The sequence below is a fragment of the Melospiza melodia genome, chromosome 12 (assembly GCF_035770615.1).
Source record: "Melospiza melodia melodia isolate bMelMel2 chromosome 12, bMelMel2.pri, whole genome shotgun sequence".
Classification (NCBI taxonomy): Eukaryota; Metazoa; Chordata; class Aves; order Passeriformes; family Passerellidae; genus Melospiza; species Melospiza melodia.
In genome coordinates, this window is record NC_086205.1 from 12,285,398 (window position 1) to 12,306,192 (window position 20,795).

The following is a 20,795-nucleotide window of genomic DNA, read 5'->3' on the forward strand; positions in this document are numbered from 1 at the left end:
TGCCTGTTTGAATATAGGAGTCCTGATTGGTGCACTGCTTTGCTGCTTTCATCCTTTCCACTTGCCTTAATGCTGGATGACATCAGGCAACATATGCCTGACATGCTGCAAGTGTGTTTGGCACGTCATGCTTGTCCGTCTGTCTGTCTGTGTGTGAACGCTGCTGTGCTGGGGTAATGTGCATGGCCCTGACAGCTCCACAGAGCACAGCTCCCTCCTTGCACTGCCATCAGCTTGCCTGGAGGTCACAGTGTACCAGCCTGGGCTTCTCACAGATGCAGTAGGGGAAAATATAAAATGATGCACACATAACTTTAGTGCTGATTTTAGTGGCTGTAACTTTAAACTGCTGGCATGCCAAATGAGAAGTGCATATCCCAAAGTCTGAGATGGTTTGTAGCTGGCTGCTAGTTCAGGGTGGGGAAAGGCTTAGAAGCAGGCAGTAAAAAGCTGCAGCAGGGTGTACTTGACATCAGCAAGAGCTTAATATCCATTTCCAGTACAGTGGTATAATATTTGCCATGGCTCCTATAATTTCTCTGAGATCTTCATAAAGAGTACTCTACCTTCAAATTCACAACCCTCCTGCACATAATGATTGAAGACTTACAGCTCCCCTTATTCTTAGTGGTAAAACCAATACTACAAGTACAGGACTCTCAGAGTAAAACATGCCTGGAAAGCCAGCAGTATTGCCTTTGGGTTGTTGGCCCTACTAGTGCCTTGTGGGATTAAGGAGACTTCTGGCATTCTCCCCTTCATGCATGACTGCAAATGGAGCTCTCTCCTATTTCCTCTGGGCAGAATACCAAAGGATGGACTGGCTATAAACCTTGCCTTAGAATCATTGAGGTGGTGCCAGAAGTCTCAGTTTCAATAGGGTTAGGATTTTGTTTATAACAATGCAAGTCTCTTAACATTTGAATTTTGGTGAATAGGGTGGTAAGCAATCTTTTGATTAAAAAAAAAAAATCCACAACCACAAAAGCAAAGATACCAAAGTATGCCAAGCACAAACTTGAAGCTAAAGGACTAGTGTGGATGCAAAAGCTTGATAATATGTCTAGCCTACTTATTTTCTTAATTATGAGTGTTTGCAAGCAAAGGCATGAAAACTCAAAATGTTCTATGATTCTGAATTTATTTTCTGTTAAAGGTGAAATAATTTATACTGGTGGTGTGGCCAAATATCTGCAGTGACTCATTGCCATATGATCCCAGTTCTGCAAATGCATGCTTGCATGTCAGTAAGTGTTAAGCCAAATGGAGACTTCTGTAAAATAATACTAAGCATTGTCTCCCAGGGGTGTAAGTGGAGGAACAGCCACTGGCTCACATGACCTTGAGCATTTCACTTGTCCCTCAGTGTCACAGATTCTTTCCTCGTAACACACAGATAGTGATAAAAGCTTTGTTTAGAGAGGTAATTTGCAATCAGTTTATGATGAGAATGTTTGTTCTCACATTGAAAGCTTGAGCTGATGGGACACTGCTTTTGTGAGCAGCACTGTAGAAAGAAGACTTTGAGTGAAGGGAATATGTGAAAAACACTGTCCTTGCTAATGTGGAATGCCACACACCTGGCAGGGTTTAGTTTGTGAACTCAGGACAGTCACTGTGGAAGGCAAGAGTCCAAGCAGCCACTCAGTGTAGGAACTGCTCCAGTTCCCTTTCCCAGCCTCCTGTGGGTATCACTGATGCTGCAGAGTGTGAATAAGGATGGGAAAATCTGAGCTGCCTTTATGGTGCAGCTCAGAAATGCTGAATGCCAGGGGTTTACAGAACAGGCAGTCCCAGGAGATAGTGTGTAACAACCCCCACAGAGCTCAGGCTGTTCTGAGCTGTGCTCTGCCATAGACTGTGCCTTGGTGGTGGGGGTGAATTCCTGCAAAGAGCTTCACTTCTGATAAACAACACAATGAAACAGGCTGTGAACACTAGGTTATAGCAGTAATTTCTGCTTTCCCCTTCCTTTTTCTGCTCCATCTTTGTCTTTTTATCCTCCATCTTGCTTCTCAGCTGGAACAATGAGGTCAAGCCTGACATTTGAAACAGGAGATGCTTCTCCTAAAGCTTGTTTGGAACTGCCCAAAACTCTGTCAGAATGACACTGTCCACTGCAGTCATACCAGCTGAATTTATGGGGATTAGGGCCAGCTGCTTGACCCGTGTAGATCAACACTATTACAGGCTCTACTAATTTCACTACACTATTTTCAAATAAATGCAGGATGGAATGATAGATGCCAGTCACACAGAGAAGCCCTGAGTGTGAGGCAGCTGATAACGTGTGACCTGTCTGTAATTTTGTCAACACTTTATTTAGAGCTGAGGAGAGAGGAGTCACCCCTATGGAGATGGAAGTAAAATTAATAGCTGGGAGGCATTTTTCCTCAAGCAGATTACCGTGGGTATTTCATACCACTCAGCCTCTGACCATAGTGCTCTTGCTGTTACATTTCCAGGCACTGCTGCCTGCCTATGAGCTGCTCAGTGTTCTTCCACTTCAGCTGTCATCATATTCACCCAAAAATGTTCAGTGACAACTTACAGGAACTGCTTCTGCAGGGTCACCTTGTGGCCTTTTGATAAAGGAAAGAGTGCCCCTTTCACTGACCTCTTGTTCATTGTGGCTCATTTGCTTTCTGCTGCTCCTGCTGTGGTGACTCATCTGACCCTGGCCATCAACCTTGTGCTTTGTTTTGAGATGTGAGCTCAGTGGTGGCAGAAGGACCTGCTGGATGTGTCAGTCAGTGCAGCTTTGTACAAGTGCCTCAAGGAAAGAACTGTGCAGAGTCCACTGGACTTCTGGGTGACAGGGGGTTGCTGAAATCTGCTGGTTCCTTGTCCCTGGTGCAGGAACCAAGGAAGCACAGGAGCCTCTGTGGGGCTGCTGTGCCTGTGGAATAGTTGGACACAGCACATCTCATGTTGAAGTCCCCAAGAGCCCAGTATTCTGTACAATACCACCTTGGTAGGCCTGCCAGTTTGATTTAATGGACTGCAATTATTTTAGAAGCTCGGCAAACAGATTGTTACTTATATAAGCAAATAATGCATTTGACCTACTTATGTTAGCTGTAAATAGAAGATAGGCATTGCTGTGGATCTGAAAAATGAGGAGTCTCATATCTCTGGATAAATTATTCAAGTCATTGCATATAGTAATTGCTAGACTTCTGGTCTGGTTGTTTGTGAACCAAAACAACAAATCAAGTGAGCGAATAAGGCTATTTTTCTAGATAAATAGAGTAGGTGAGTAAAACTTCCTGTTTCATTTAGAATTTATCTAAATCTAGCTTGATTTTCTTTTTTACCATTTTTCATTAAATAATGTTGGAGTCCACTATTTGGGTGCGTGTCCTGGTTTTAGAAATCCCCCAGAGCCAGGAAGTTTTGCAGAGATTTGTTTCATTCAGTGTCTCAGTGAGCACTGGGTCATTGAGCCTGTGTGCAGTTACCTTCTCCAAGAAGTTCATGAAAGTTCAGCAAATTATTTCCTACATTGTTGCCCTCAGCTGTCACAGGCAGCAATGGATAGCAGTGTTGTTCCTGGGAAGCTGCAATCAGCCTGGGGTCTGCCTCTGTTACCAGGAGCACCAACAGATAATTCCACAGAGGCTTCAGTGCCTTTGGGCAGCAGGGAGCAGGAGGAAGCAGCTCAGCCCTCAAAGGGTCACTGCTGTTGTGGTGTCCTCTACACACCAAGCTCATGTGACATAAGGTATATCCTGATGGGACTTAGCTCTTCACACACCACCAGAAACTTCCCTTTATGGACAGAGGAGAGATCTTTTCTTTCTAAGGCAAACAGAAGTGCTGCTGCACTTGAGCCAACCCATGGCTCAGCCTGTAGAAGCTCAGAGCATCACCATCTTTGGTGTGGTAGTCAGGGAATCTGATACTTAAGGAATAAGATAATTAAGGATACAGGGTAGTTGCAGAGAGAGAGAAGGGGCAGCTAGTGCAGGGTGACAGCTCCATGAGAACTGTACCACAATAAAAATGCTGATTTGGGGGCTGGGGAAGGCTGGTGTCACCCATTGTTCTCCGTGTGAAGTGCAGTCAGTTTGTGGGGAGCTATAAGAATAGAGCAGTAGCAGTTAATTCACAGTAAACCAGCAAACTCTTCAGGTTTCATTTTCACAATGACAGTCATGACTCCATAAATAGTGCTATAAACTTAGAAGGACTTTACTAATGTTTCTGCTCTGTGGCTGTTTTACTGTCTTGCTGTACTCTGCTGTGAACATGCTTAACCCTTCAGTACTCCAGCTCTGTACAGGCTCCTGCATGAGAGACACCAACTAACAGGCACATAGACTTTGTAAATTAATTTGTCTGCATGCATGATTCACTAGTTCTGTTTCCACATTCTTCACTAATGATGCTTGTGATAGAGAAATTTCAATACCAATTGCCTTTCTCTAGAGTTCCTCCAGACTATATAGAGTTACAGAAATTTTTATTGTCACTGTAACACTGGTTGCAAAACCTGTTTTGCATATTGCAGAGTTCAGAATGAACCAGAACTTCGAAAATACTCATTGCATGTGTGGGCAGCGTGAGGATCTTTCCCCAGTAATCCTCCCACCTCTCTGTCCTCAGAGCCTCTTCTGGAACTTCTATAACATAAACCCATGCATTTCCAAGATCTGGCCTTTTGTGTCTGGTCATATTAGTTGAAGGATATTTTTCTATATGGGTACCCAGAGTGTATCTGTCAGAGGGTACTCAGAGAGTCACCTGAAAGAAGTTACTGTGAGATTTTCATTTGCATCCACTTGCACTCAGCACATCAGTTTTCCTGTAAAAGGAGAGTGATTCAAATTGACTGTTCTTTCCTTAATCATCCAAAGTCTGAGTTTTTCTGCCTTACCAGCCTGTGCCATCTGACAATAACTTATAGCCTCAGTGAATAGTACAGAACAGCTTGATTGCAAATAATTTGTCATTATTTCCCAAATACCAGTTTCTTTTTTTCTTTGCCTATTCAATGTCATCTGGAAAAACAGAGGACATCAATTACTCATTATTTTAAAAGACAAGATTGTGAAATTCAAAATATAGGAGAGCAGAAGTCTGGGCATTCAGGAGGAAGACATTCACTTTGTAATTTTTCATAAGTTTTTGGAGACCTTTGCACTCTAGGAAAGGCTAATTGGCCAGGTGGAGGTACAGAGAAGTGAGAGCTGTGAAGGGGAAAACCAGTCTGCTCTGGAATGTGGCAATTTAGGTAGGGAATCTCTGCACCATGCTGCCACTACAAAGGTTTTGGCATATCCTGGCACCTCTGGGTCTGCCCTTGTCCTGATGCTGCAGAGCAAAGGGCAGGCAGGCCCTGCTGTGCTGGGAGGAACTCTGGCAGCAAGGCACTGGTGCCCTGGGCTGGCTTTTGTGAGCCCCAGGAAGGTATGGCAGCCTGGGCATGGGCACAGTCTGTGGTGCTGGGGCTGGTCAGTTCTGTGGCCCTGAGCTGTCCCTGAGAGCAGAATGACAGGCACCAAGGCTGGAGACTGCTGCAACAGGGATTGTAGTGCTGGAGCAGTGCAGGACTGGCTTTAGCTGCAGGCCCTGATTCTGCTCTCTTTTGTACAGATGTTTAATTCTGGACTCTCACTCCCAGAGCCACAGGCTCTCCACGACTTTCAATTAGAGCAGAAATCAATCATTTTAAAAGCCAAAAGAAGTTGTAGCCAAAATAAAGGGACCTGAATACTTTTGAGGAAATGTCCTTAATCATAGCCTTGAGACATACAAGTAGCACATCAGCATTATTTTATGACACTGACTTTTAGTCCTTCCATTTTCAGTATAGTTTTGTTCTCTTTAAATGCCCAAATAATTTCCAGTAAGAGCTAATAAATTCAGGAGGGGGAAGAAGTAGGTGCTGTTTGAAACTATTGTGCTGAAACCACCTATTGTCTGTTTGAATTAATCAGATGGTTCTTTTATTCCTCCCATGTGCTTCCCTTCTTTTAGAGCATCTTTTAGGAAAAGAGGAGGTAACCTGCAGGGAAGGGCCTTGTGTCCATGAGGACAATGCTATTTTGAGAACCAGATCTTTTTCTTGAGAGAAATGCATTCTCTGATGTTACTTCAAACTGTTGATGATGTTTCAATAATCACTTGCTAAGATGCATCGTTGTGAGTGTATTTTATGGCTGTTCATGGTGTAGGAATATTTGCCTTCAAATATTTCTTGGAGAAGAAAAGATGCATGTTCATCACTACATGTCTCCAATAACTACATTAAATTTTTTTGCTTTCTACTGTTGTTTTCCAATGATAGGAATTGCTGTGCAAGTTTTGATATAAACAAATACATTAAAATAAAAACCTTGTGTAAAATACCTTAGAGCCTAACATAAGAGAAGTATAAGAAGGCAGAAGAGAAATATTGAAAGGTGGCATTAGGAGGTAAAATGATAGGTGAAAAGAGATGATTTAGACTTAGGTCTCCTGAGTGTCAATCTTTTGCACAGTTCAGACAACTGTGTCTTTTAAAAATCAGTTTCACTAAGACTATTCAAACTTCATCTACAGAGATGATGAAATCTAAACCAATAGAAGCACTTTTAGGCTCCAAATCATTCCTTCATTGAATCTATAACTTCCTGGAGAAATTAAAAGGGAACAATTTTCCTGTTTTTTGGTTTTATTGTTTGTTACAGTGAACAGAAAAATTCACTGGAGTGGTCTGTGGAATGCAAAAGCTGGAAAATACACAAAAGACAATATAAAATGACAAATTTTAAATTTTAGATGTTTTCACTCATTCCTTATACAGTGAGCAAATAATAAACAACAATCTAACAACATATTTTCATATTTCAGTATCTCCTTAAAGAATAAAAATATACTTTAGAAGGATAATAAGAGAATCATTCTGTATTTCTAAAATTAACTATGAAAGGGAGATTATCTGTGTATGTCTGAAAGTTATGCATAACCTTTGCACTACAAATATCTCATTTCAAAAATGTCATGTTCTCCTTATACAGTAGGGCTTCCATGAGGCTATTTTAAGCACTGTGCTTCTTGCTTCCAGATGAGACCTGGAGTTACCAGAGTTGCATCTCTTGTTTCCCTTAAAGCTTGTTGGAGCCAGATAGCTGCTTGGATAGTGCCCTACAGAGCACACAGAGTTCCTGCTCAAGCAGCAGGATTGTTTGCAAGGGTTGTTGTACCTCCAGGTTATCAGCTGTGGTATTTTGGGTGGCTCTGATGCAAACAAGGAGGTGCTGGCACAGCATTCAGAGCTCCCAGGGTGGCTCCAGTGGGGACAGAGGCCTGTGGAACAGGTGCTGAGCATCACCCCCTGAGCACATCCCCTGTGCTCAACCTCCCCACAGGCCTGGTGCTCTCTTGTGCTTGTGTGTCTGTGATAGAAGCACGCACAAGAGGTTTGTGGTACCCACTGAGATGGATGTTTGAGGAAAGCTGCACCTGGTGGGGAAAGAAACAATTCTCACTTTGATTTCTTCCACTTGGCTTTGGATCAGGACTCGTGTGCTCTGACACATACAAGTGGCAGAGTCTCAACACAAGTTACAGGCAACAGGTTCATCAAGGATATAGTAATTCATGTTGGAAAGCACTTAATTACTCCATGTTTAGAGCAGACAACATGGCAGCATGTGTATCACCAACATGCCAGCATGGTTCACTTTTCATAGAAGTTTATGTTCCCAGCAGGCGCTGAATGCTTCTTCTGCCTGATAAATGTCAAGTACTTTAAGCAACCCTGCCTGTTCCTCTCTGGAGATTGCCAAATAATTTCCTTTCATTGGGTTTGGGATCCTGCCAGGGCTTCTGCATTCATGAACATCTATCCCTGCCAAATGTTGGTAACACCGGAAACTCCTGTTCCTTTCATTGGCTTTGCACAGCTCTGTTTAGCTGCAGGATTGCTGCTACTTTTCTCTGTTGTTCTGGGCTGGAGCAGTAGTTCATGGTTCATATTCCATTAACAGGTGTGCTATAGAGTTCAGCCCTTGCCAGGGAGCTGTGTTTCAGAGTAGAAACCATTATTAAATAAATTTAAGTGTCTTGCACCACAGATTTCTTAAAGATAATTCAGTTTGCCTCCTGAATGTCCTCCTGCACCTGAAGGAGTTTCTAGTGGGTTTGAACAATTCCTCCGTTCCTAGTAATGATAAAAAAGCTTTCTTTGTTATTAAGTCTATCCATTTACCTGTGTACTTTCTCTAGTGAGTCTTATAGCAACAGATGTTCATGCTCTGAGGACCATATAGGAGGTAACTTTTAAGGTTTGTAAAATATTTAAACAATTTAGTTTAAAATTTTAGTTTGAAAAGCCCAATTTCTTGAAGGGGGAAAGATCTCAGTAACACACCCTGGAAATAGATGGTTTAGTAAAAACACTACAGCAGAAGAAAAATGCTTTAAATAGCAAATGGAAAGTAAATCACCTTGTCATGTTTTACCCTGTCTCATACAGCAGAACTGGGTCATTTGACCTTTTTGTTGATAATGTCACCGATATATTCTAGGCTAGTGCTACATATCATGCAATGGCAGATGAGGCTCTGTGTGTCATTGTGGTACTTAATTTCAACCCATGCAAAAATACAAGACTGGATGGCAGAATGACAATCGTTTTTCCTTGACATTTCTCATTTCCTCATTTGTAATGTAATAAGCTGTGGATGTTGTATCCAACATCCAAGGACTCCAACATGAACTCCAACAGCCAAGGACAGGTTTAGACAGTGTAGTAGAACCTCTTAAGCTGGATAAAAATTGTGAAAATGGAATAAGGGAAGAGGAGAATACGTTTTTTTTCTATCAATTTAAAACCACAGTACTTTTGACGACTTTTAACAGGTTTTAGAAAAAATATCAGTTAGCCTTGAATGACCACAGCACAAGAGTAACTCAGCTTTTGATTATTTTGTGATCATTAACATCCATCCTGATAAAGACATCAAAGAGTGGGGTTGTGGCTGTATGACAGAGCCATTCTCAGCATGACACCTGTGGCGCAGAAAATGTAAAAGGCAGCACTGGGAACAGGGATCTGAGGAAGCAGAGGAGCAGGAAATGTTCCTTTCTCAGGTACCCGTTGGTGATGGCAGTGTGATGCACAGGGAACTGAAGACTGTTAGAAGCCTGTGTTTACAAAACAGAATTTTCAAATGTAGCTGAAGTAGAGTTCAGGTCATGTACAACATGTTCACAAATGATCAGGGCAGTTTGTGCCAGTTTCATTGGCTGTCTCTTCATTTTAATGACAGCAATCTGAATAAGATTGCTTTTGACAGGGTTGTAAATCAGATTAGCAGAGGTTGGAGAGAGGACTGAGATCAAGTTTATGCTAGTAGAATATATAAAAACATAATATACAAATAAGACACTAAATAGAAATGAAATAGTGATTTAGCTGGAAGCAGGCAAGAAAAATCTGCCAGTATTGTCAAATACATCACAAGTAATATTTTCTGCAAAGCCCAAATGATTCTGGTAGCCTACATCTTATTCCCAAAAGTCTAGCCTAATACATTCAAGAAAATTAATTTGGGTTAATTAAAAAGACAAATTTAAAATGCATTAGGATATATCCACATGGTGAAAAACTATCAAGCTACCAAACACTCTTATCTGTGGTAGCTTTTGCATGTCCCTAGCCTGCTGCAAAGTGGAACACATTAATTGGAACCATCATGAAAGTATAATATAATTTTTTGAGTCTTTTTTGTTCCTTTTAGTTCTGGCAAAATTTCATTTCCTTTTTGCTTTGTTGTACCTTAGTTATGTGTTAAGCTAAAACAAATGCAACTAACAAAGACTAGTCTCATTACTTTGTACATGTACACATTCACAGCTCCTTATTCCTGAACAAAACTTGTTTATCATCTGCCTTTACTGCTACACCTTGTGAGAATTTAACAGAAGTTATTTAGCAGATCAAAGCATGAGTTTGACAAAGTGATAACACTGTTTGAATCCTCCTCTGATAGTGACCAAACCACGATAGTAAGGTGCTTTAATGCAGGTGCTTTAATCCAGCTCTGAGCCAGCATCCTGCAGACTCAAAATTCGGTCTTTGAGCTGGCAGAGCATCGCCTCACTGCTGGCTTTAGGAATGTGTTCATGGCTGTTTCAAAAGGAGAGGTTTCAGCTCTGTGAGTGCTGCCTGCCTGGGTTAGCATCGACATTTGCTGGCTGTTTGCTGATGGGTCAGCAGAAGGTGTCTGGAGATTTCTCTGAGCATTGAGCTCAAACTGGCAGATATGCAGTAGTGAATTACAAGGAGCAGCAAAATTTGGAAAGGCAGGAAAGCTGCCATTCTAACCTGGCCACAAGTTTAGGTCTCTGTGTTTGTTTGAACTGGGGAACTTAGCAGTGAGGTATCAATTGCCTTCTAGAAACATAAGCTAGGTTTAGTGTATGTGATAAATTCGTTTCTGAACAAGTTTGTTGAGTCTGCTTAGGATAAAAGCTGACTCCACTTAAACATTTAATGAGGCATTTTATTAACCCTAACATTTAATGAGATGTTTTATTAGCTCTTTATGCAAAGTGAACAAAATGCAGTTTGCATGAGTTTTCTTATTGTTTAATTCATAAAGGATAATTTCCAAGAAACCCTTGACCTCTCATTTCAAATGAATTTCATCAGAATGTTTTGATTTATAATTTCAAAGACAAGGTTTTTCTGTAAGTAACCAGTGTAGAAAGGATCCAAATCTGTGAGATACTTTGTTATTCCTTGACTTCACAGAAATCTCATGAAGAGATTCATGAGATTCTAACATAATAGAGTCCAGATAAATCACTAGAATTATCCCAACAGCAGATTTTACAGTTTGTGTATGAGTATTTTGCTTCTCTGTTAATACTGAGACAATTGTGGTGCTTTATGCAAGAAGTTACTATGAATAAAAAGGCCTTGATTCATCACTTTGTCACTGCAGAGTTACCTCCCTGTCATTCCAGTATGACTGTCCAGGACCTTAAGTGTTCTCTCGGAGTCAAAAGGAGTTCACTTTGATATTTAGAGTTATGTTGTTTGCAGCTCTTTGGGTCTTTAAAATCCCACAGTGATATTTGAAAAGCAGAATATTTAAAAATGGAAAGTCCCCTGTCCCAAAGAGTTTGGGAAAGAACAGATGTCTCGGAGGAAGGGAAGTGCTCACTAGTTACTTAATCCTGGAGTGTCAAAGCATTCTGGGGGAAGTCTAAGAGTGTTTTGAATTGAGCGTTATTTTTATAGTATTCTATTGATGTAATACCAGAGATAACCAGCAATAAGCTGGTCCCAGGAAATCCATTCCAGAATTATGGCACTGTAACAGAGACCCTATGGTTGACAAGGTGTGTTACAGCTTCTGATGAGTTTGTGTTCTTTTCTGTTTTCAGTGTCAGCCAAACCAAGACCTCACAGTGATGAGTACACAAAGAAGATTCCACCTCCTAAGCCGAAACGAAACCCAAACACTCAGCTAAGCACATCTTTTGATGAAACGTATATCAAAAAGCATGGCCCTATGAAGGCAACCCTCACTAGGGATGCCTCGCTCTCGCAGGTCAGCAGTCCTGCTCCAGACACAGAGGAAGAGGAGCCTGTTTATATTGAAATGGTTGGGAATATTCTCAGAGACTTCAAAAAAGATGAGGATGACCAAAGCGAAGCAGTCTATGAGGAGATGAAATACCCTATATTTGATGATGTAGGCCAAGACTCAAAATGTCAATGTGAATATGACCATCACACTTGTTCTTCTCAGTGTGCTACTCCCACAGTGCCTGACCTAGATTTCACCAAGTCTCCAGTGCCATCTACTCCCAAGGGCTTGCTTTGTGACATACCCCCGCCATTTCCAAACCTGCTCTCTCACAGACCTCCACTGCTGGTGTTCCCACCAGCGCCCGTGCAGTGTTCCCCGAATTCTGACGAGTCTCCTCTAACTCCACTAGAGGTCACAAAGCTTCCCGTCCTAGAAAATGTGTCTTACATCAAACAGCAAGCTGGAGCTTCTCCATCTTCACTGCCACCTCATACACCAGGCCATCAAAAACTGGAGAAAGAGCAGACAGTATCTCATGGAACTAGCACCCCTGGGCACACCTCCTCACCTCCTCATCCTTCTACCTTATACAGAACGCAGTCTCCACATGGTTATCCTAAAAGTCACTCTGCCTCACCTTCTCCTGTCAGTATGGGTAGGTCTCTTACCCCCTTAAGCCTCAAAAGACCTCCACCTTATGACTCTGTACATTCAGGAAGTCTCTCAAGAAGCTCTCCATCAGTGCCTCATTCTACAGCCAGAAACACATTGCAAGAAGGAGGGAAGATGGTCAGTGTGTCAGTCAGCACCTACGGGTCATCATCTCAGAGCAGCTCCCGCTCCCGGACACCCACCAGTCCTCTGGAGGAGCTAACCAGCCTCTTCACCTCAGGAAGAAGTCTCCTGAGGAAATCCTCCAGTGGCAGAAGATCTAAGGAACCTGCAGAAAGTAAGTCCTTGATGTCATTTTTGCTCATTTTTGTGTAATAATATCTGCTACTCTACTTTTCTAAATCAAATGCTTGGAAAAATTAAATAACTCAGAATTCTGAATTCCTTAGGGAAATTTCCTGTAATGAAAAGAAAAATTATTATTGCTTTAGTCTTCATATTCTTATATTTCTAAGGTTTTTAAGTATCCATACTGCACTTAGAAGTACAATTCATGGCTTGGTCTTGCAAAAAGAGTCAGTTCTCATTAATTTTTCTACACCTGTAAAGGTACCATGTGAATTGGGAATCTTCCACCCTTGTCACATCCTTCCTTTCTTGATGGATGCTAAGCAGCTTGTAGCAAAATAACCAAACAATAACTGTTGAGGGTTACTTGCAGAGATCCACTGACTGCCCTTAACTTGGCCAGAAATCCTAGAAAATATGATGACAACAAAAGGTACCAGCTTAACCTTGATTAAGCCTGGGGCAAAGGTTAAGTCTGATGATATTGGAGGGCTTTTCCAACCTGAATGATTCTGTGATTCTGTGTAAACCATTCCTGTCCTTCCATGCTGTGCTGTGGACTATCTCTTTCAGCTGGGCTGGTGTGACTGGTTGGAAGGTTGTGCTGTGAATTGATCTGAAAACCATCAAACCTGTAATGCACATAACCTATAAACCCACACAGGAAGGAATGCACAGAAGGAGGCTGTGCAGGAAAACCTTAAGCCAATATTCACTTGTCATATGCTGTGTCATAAAATCAATGTTCTGTATGCATTCAGGTTTGCACCATGTACACCATGTACTTCTGAGCTAGTGAAATATGGAAACTCCTTTTGAAATCAACGGGAGTCACATGTGTGAAAGCAGAACCAGGCACCAGTATTTCTGTTGCAAAAATGTTCCTGTTCAGTGGGTGTCCTGCAGTAGAAGGTCGTTCTAACACCTCCTGTCTCAGTGCAAAGCAGACTTGGGACGCTTTCTCCTCCACTTCAGTAAAATCTGTTTATGACTTTGAATTGTTGACACCTGCCTAATGAAAAAGCTGTCTTTGGAGAGCAGCTGATCTCATGTTTGTGTAGGTACTATTTTATAGCTATTGACAGCTCTATGTATGATAAACTGCACTGGTTTATTCCTGATAAAAGAGAGTGTTCTGGTTTCCAGGCTACTGTATCACTGTGGAAGAGAAGTGAATACCACGCTGTGTTTCTGGTTGTGTTTGTGCCACTCTGTTGTGTCGCCCATCACAGCGTGGTCACAGCACTTTGGGGCATGCTCAGGGTGCTCAGCAGGACACCCCCTCTGGGTTTCCACGGGCAGAGTTGTCTGCCTCACCACTGAAGCTGAGTGAGAACATGCCTGTCCGTAAGAATGGAGAAGCTTGGTAGCAATGGGTTAGGCTGGCCTACAACTCATCCCTCCTGACTCACTGGCTCCACTTCTCCAGCCTCAGTGTTATTCTTATTTATCTCTGTGCACATCAGGAATAAGAACTCTGCAATCAGAAGGTGAAGGTGAGAATAGAGTTAGCAAGAGGATACTAGTTGGTGCAGCAGTTTGCTTAATTTGCCTTTAGTATTTTCATGGCCTGTAGTCATTAATCCTGTTTTATGGAAGTCTCAGCTTCATGTTTTAGTAGGGTTTCATTAATTGATTGCAGTAGTAAAACTACAGTAACACCGGATTTGTGTGCTGGATGGAAGCAAGTTTGTATCTAAAAGGCAAGATGATTCTTGTAATTGGGAACAATTATGAAGGATGTGATGTGACATTTATAAATAATTTCAGTGAAATGCTAGGAAGATTTTGGCAGGTAATACCAAACATTATTAAATATACTTCCTTTTCATAAGCGAGCAGAAATCCCCTGTAAATCCCAAGCTACACTAGTTCTACTCAGTGAGGTTTGTATTCTCACCAGTGTAAGCAAGTTTGGAACCTGGAGAAATTCCTGCCGTGAATATTGCAAATCTGGGTAATTTCAGCATGTCTGTGCTGCTGTCTCAAACCTATCTCCAGAATATATTTGCTATATTCTGAAATTCTGCTTGACTGAAATTGAATGCAAAATTTTCAAAAGACTTTTCACTGATAAATTTAAACTAAATCTTGTCCTGCAGATCTGTACCACGAGCAGCCTTGTTGGCCTCTCAAGGAGCACTCTCTCATTGCTCCTTAGGAAATAGAAATCTGTTCCTTATTGGCCACAAATAGTAAGAACAATAGAGATATGAAATTGAACTTGTGTTCATTTATTTAAGAAAAACACATTCATGTTATAAATAGACACCAGTGGTGAAATGACTGGAGTACAGCTGTGTTGAGTAAATGAACAGACTGCCCATCTAATCCGATTGTAATTTGTCTGGTATTTACAGTATGACTTAATCCTGTGGGATTACTGCCCTGAGCAAGAATCAGGTTTGTGTTCAGATATTACAGAGGTAGAAGACACTCTAAGATTTATAGAAAACACATACAGGTCTGGCATTTTATGTCTTTCAATTCTACATTGAAATGATCCACCATAAAGAATCTAAATGGGGAGATTTGAACATGACATTTGACCAGACTGCCACATTTACGTGTCATGATTTACATGGTGATAGACGGGGGAGGCTGGGCTACTCATCTGATATGGTAAGGAAACCTTGGTCCTTATTGTCCTGTTTTCTAAAAACCCTTTTGCATGCTTTTAACATTGTAAATATGAATTACAGACGATTATGAAAGTGGGGAGGAAATAACAAAGAAAATTAAATTGTAAGGCCAAATCAGAAATGAAAAAAATATTGGTAGAACATTATGAAAAAAAAAAAAAAACCACCTGCAAAAAAATGGAGACAGCCCTACAGAAAACTGAAGAAAGATGTAGAACGTGAAGAATGTGAAACAGTGGAAAAGATAAACATTACTAATTGTCACTGACTGTTCCTTAATCCTTTCTGTGTTTGTGTGGGATAACATGGCAGTGTGCCTTAACACTTGGCAGACCCCTGTGAAATACAATGTCAATCCTCAGAGGTTAGAGGGAAACTGTTTAAAGGGTACCAGCACTTGGGCTGCCACACTGTGCCCTTTTCTGAAGGAGCTGGAAGGTGTTGAAGGACAGCCACTCGATCCAGCTGTATGGAACCACACAGTCCCTTCATTGTCACTATGCACCCTGTGTGTCTGTGTCACCTGCGTCCTTCAGTAAAGAGGGATTTATGGAGGGAGAGGAAGGGAATGCTCTGAAGCTTTTCTGGAGCTGTATTTGCTGCTTCTGTCATTTCTGCACCACAGAAACAGTCTGTACTCCATGAAGAACTAGCACTGGAGTCATGTGCCTGAAGGCATCCCCACATCCTACAGAACAGGGCAGAGGCTGCTGTGCTTCTGCACTGGCTTTCAGGCTGTGTGTGGCTCCAAGGCTTTCTTTGTGAGATGGTCCTGTAAATCCTTGTCAGGACTAGCCTTTCTCTATATTGATTGTTCCCATTTGTTAAGGGTTCTGTTTCCTCATAGTTTCCTGGGAGCTTCGTGCCAGTTTGGAGTGGTTATTGCAAACATTCACCCTAATGAACTGCACAGGAGAGCAGTGACCTCAGCTGTGTGCTCTGACTCTGGATGAGCACGAGGTGTGAGATCAGAGCAAGTGATGCAGCTCAGGTTTTTGTTTTCCTAAGCTGCTCTGCAGGGCTTCAGAGCTGCTTTGGTGTTTGCCCACGTGGAGTTTCACTCTTCAGCTTCTAGTCACACAAAGGGAGGAAATTCCTGAACGTGCTACTTTGAAAAATCAGGTATAGTGATTGAAAATTGGGGTAATTATTAACATTTCCTGTTCCTGGCTGGTACTGAATTAAGAATCTAAACATATCAAATAGTGTGAGGAGAGGAGGGAGTCTGAAGTAGCTCAGTTGTTGAAAATGACTTTAGGCTGACTTCAGGCAGCTGAGACTTAGAGTAGAATATTTTTTTTTAAGCTGCTGCTTTCCAGGAAGCTAGAAATCCCAGAGAAGTATTGGATGTCCCATCCCTGGAAGTGTCCAAGGCCAGATTGGATGGGGCCCTGAGCAACGTGATCTAGTGAATGGCATCCCTGCCTGTGGCAGGGAGGTTGAAACTAAATGATTTTTAAGGTCCCTTAAATCCAGGTCATTCTGTGTTTCTCAGTCAGCTTTGAGTTCCTTGTTAGATAGAACAGTGTGATGGAGAACAGAGTTTGGGAGATGCAGCAAGTGAAAATTCACCCCACATGGGTGAATTAACCTCTATCTTCATACATTAAGTCTGGAATGAGGGGCACAGGGCAGGTTTTCAGTTGATGTATTTCTAACAGAGTTAGGATGAGAAACACTGGCCAAAGCAAGGTGGAATTGGGATAGAATTGTGTGCATGCCTTCTCATTTGTATGCCTGCTCAGCCTCTGTTGTCCTGAAGAGGAAAGTTTGCCTGCAAGATGAGGCTGGCCATAAAAAACATTATAGATACTTCATTACATCCATTGCTCAACTACTGCACAGCTGCACTGCTACGCTACTTTTAGCATTAGAGACTATTTGAATGCCTACCTCATTTCTAACCTCTAGGTTAATATTTTTCCATACCTTTATCCAAAGGGATATCAGCCTAATTCTCTGTTCTTTTTTCTGCAATGTAGCAATTGATTCCATGCAGTATGAATGCTACATTCAGTCTAATGAGACAGCTACAGCTTTTCAGCTATTCCTGAACCTTTGAGCCAGAGGTGTACTCATTTCTCCATCACTGAAGAAGCATCCATTTCCATAATAGTAAGATTTTGTAATCTGATGAGCCATGATATGTGTGGGATTAAATGAGGTGATCAAAACAGTCACTTCTCATTTGACAGTCCTGAAAGTAGGTCTGAAAGCAAACACTTCATGGGAAAGTGCCAGAGGAAAAGGCAAAGAGAACACCAGCTCTGAAGAGAATGACATTTGACCACCCCTGGAAGGGTATGATCTTACTTCAGTTTAGTCATTTAGTCAAACCCCAAGAGACCTACCTTGCTACATCTATTCCAACCTACCAAAATATCAGCAAGCCAAGGAGTTGCAGCATCAGAAACACTTTCTGAAGGTGCTCCTTGTGAGTGCACATTTGGGGCAAGACCCCTGCACCCACAAAGGTGATGATCTGCCAGGGTCACCTGGGGGAGCTCTGTCCTCCCCTGAGGGACAGGTCTGTTGGGGGCTGTGCTGCCAGGCTGTGGGACAGCACTGAAAATGCCTGAAGTGTACACATGGGGATGACCAGATACGGGGTAAAACAATATTCACTTTGCAGTTCAGTGGTCTTGAGTGCTGCTTCAGCCATGACTGCTGTTCTGCTTCCACAGTAGTCCTGAGATCCCCAGCAAAGGAAGTAGTGCACTGGACTAAGTATTTTGGGCTTGATCAGCTAATCCAGCCATCTGGATACTCTTGCTGAAGCTAACATGTTAGCTGTTACTCTTGTTGAAGCTAACAATTAGCAATCACAGATAATAATTGGAAAGAAAAATCTTGATGTATCAGTAAGGTCTTTCAGCTAAGCCCACAAAAGGCAGGAAAACATCATTTCACCTGGGCTTGTTTAGTCTAAAGAGGAAGCAGTGAGATGCAAAGCAAAGGTGCAAAGGGCAAATGTGTGGAGGCACCCATGGCAGCCCTGAGGCACCTTGCACATCCCAGCATGATAATTCCATCCAACAGCTCCACCATCGCTGCCCCATTTTGCATTGCAGGATAGTGATTCTATTCTTCCTCAGCACCAAGGGTAATGTCAGGTTCAAGAACTTGTTTCTAATGGATAAATCAATGGACACCCATTCCTTGATTGAAATACATGCCATGTGTTTACTGTCTTGCTGCTCTCACACAAAAGTGAGTATGGCCATTTTAAGGGCATTTAATCATCCAAGTCATTGATGGTGGGATGTTCCTCCATGCTTAGGATGAAGGAATGTCTTTGTTAGATGCAATTATTAAAACAGAAAACAAACATTTTGAGACAATATGCAATACTTTTGTTAATTCGTACCATGGCATTGTCTCATCTTCTAATTCAGCAATTTAGGCTCATCAGGAAATCAGGCCCTCCCGGGATTCTGAGAGTATGCAGAAGCATTCAAGAAGACATAATTTCATAAATAATTGCTTAGGTTTTTCTGGAAACAGCTGCTGTCTCTGATTGATGCATACAGATTTATTTATTCCTTCTGTTTACATTACTTGACTGCTTGATAAAATTTATTTTTCTGAAGAAGAAATAAACTTGTAAGGGGTGAAAAAGAGATAAAGTTATTCTCTCTATGTTATATTTCAAGTAAAAGATGGTTTCAGGTAAAGAAATGAAAAACACTTTCTCTTTAGGTTTAATGTACAGTAAGATGTGAGATGTCTGAAAGTTGTCAAAAATAGAGGGTGAAAAATGCCTTGAATTCACTTACTGGCACCCAGTTCACTATATTGTAAATAAGCAGAGGAACACGTGCTGCACTTAAGGATGTGGATAATGATAATAGGTTCTCAGTTTTAAGTGCCATTGATTTTCCCCACTCCCCTGAACAGAGCTTTCTAAGCCAGAGAAATATCTTGACCTTTAGACCAAATCCTCAGCACTTATAAATCACTGCTTTTTATTTGAAATCGGGAGAGGTACTCCAGTTTATACCATCTGTGTCTCTGGCTTCAAGAAAATAAATGTGTCCTTTGTGACTAGAACAGCTTGTATTCAAAATGGTGCAGTGGTACAGCAGGATGCTGAATTGGAGAGTTTATTGCCTTTCTGTTTCAAGCAGGACCACACAATTTATGACCAATGTATGGGTGCTCAATCTTAATTGCAAGAAATGCTTAATCTGGTCATGTTTTCCATAAGCATATATGGGCTTCAACAAAACTGCTAAATATGTTTTGTTAAAATTTCCTGCTGCAGTTTTTTCAGGGGATGGTGTGTCAGTGCAGGGTATCAGGTCCTATTGTGAAAGAACTAAAGCAAAAAAAAAGGAGGATAGGAATGGAAGTGCTTTGATTGAATAGAATGGTGCAGGGTTATTTATATTTCCTCCACTCAGGAAGTTGGCTAAGACACATCGGATGGGCTGGCAGTGCCAGTGACCTGAGAACACGAGCTGCCAGCTATTTCAGAACTTCTCTTTACAACCAAACATTGGGCCTGGAAATCTTTTTCTGAATTAAGAGTCAGATTTTCTTTGCATTAGGATTCAAGTGCATTTTTGGTTGTTAAGTCCTAAAAGTAAAACTAGAGATTATTAGTAGGAAGGTCTGTGTTTAGTGTAAAGCACAGTGTTCATAAAGCACTTTGAACCCTATTTGACATTTTCCACAGGCAAGTGTAGAGAGAAGTTACAAAAAAAGCAAATTACAGGGAAAGAGATCGCAGTGTTGTTTAGGAAAAGTAATCAAAACCACCCAAACCACACCACCATCAACAAACCAAAGGCTGTCAACTTTAGGATGGTGAAATACTGTACAAGTTTCAAAGAGCAGATCATAACACTTTCCTCAAAATTAATCCCAAGAGAAAAAAACAGTTTTGCAAACAAAACTTGCATTATTTTTTTCTTCATTAACTGGAATATCTGCATCATAGCTGCTTGAGGTCACTGTTAAATTAAATACTCTTGCACACCAGCATATTATCTGAAAACTGATTCAATGGTTTCTTGAGCTGCTGTTATTGCATCTTTACAAGGGAAAAGGTTTAATTAAATGCTTTATCTGTTCTTACAGTGACACAGCTGTAGAACTTCTGTGATTTAAGAGAAGATGGTGGGAACTTTGTGGGGAGTAAAATCTGATATTTCTGACTGTTATTTCTCCTCTCTATATTTCTTAAAATTATTTTACCTTACTAAACTGTGTAACAAACACTGGCAATATCTGGGCCTGAGTGGTTTTATATCCATTTTAAAAGGACACACTTTTTTGGCACGACTGATTTGGTTCCTGCTTGAAAAAGTTCATTTTTTAAACCCCATCCTTAAAGACCCAATCCAAAGGTCCCTGAAGATCTACTTCAGGGGATCCCATTATAAATTATGACAAGAGAGTCCTCTCTTTGTCCCAGGCTGCTGTTCCTTGCAAGACCACTCTGTACTTTGGCTTCTAGAATATTGCAGTGAATAATATAAACATTGAGTAGTGAATGAGCACGTTATGTTGCGCATTTTTGTCAGTGTATTCTCTGATCTACCCATAGAATCACTGAGGTTGGGAAAGACCCTCAAGATGGGGTCCAACCTGTGACCAAACACCACCTTGCTATACAAACCATAGACTGTCATTTATTGAGCTCTTCCAGGGATGG

General features: G+C 41.4%; 1 protein-coding gene across 4 annotated transcripts in view; it reads left to right on the forward strand.

The window, feature by feature from the left end:
- The window catches only part of NYAP2 (neuronal tyrosine-phosphorylated phosphoinositide-3-kinase adaptor 2), a 134,806-nt gene that overhangs the window by 70,618 nt on the left and 43,393 nt on the right, over positions 1 to 20,795 (forward strand). For all 4 annotated transcript variants that reach the window (XM_063166823.1, XM_063166821.1, XM_063166820.1 and 1 more), the window contains one exon: positions 11,386 to 12,483. In XM_063166823.1, the coding sequence (XP_063022893.1) occupies positions 11,386 to 12,483 (1,098 nt within the window). The remainder of the gene's footprint in view (positions 1 to 11,385; positions 12,484 to 20,795) is intronic.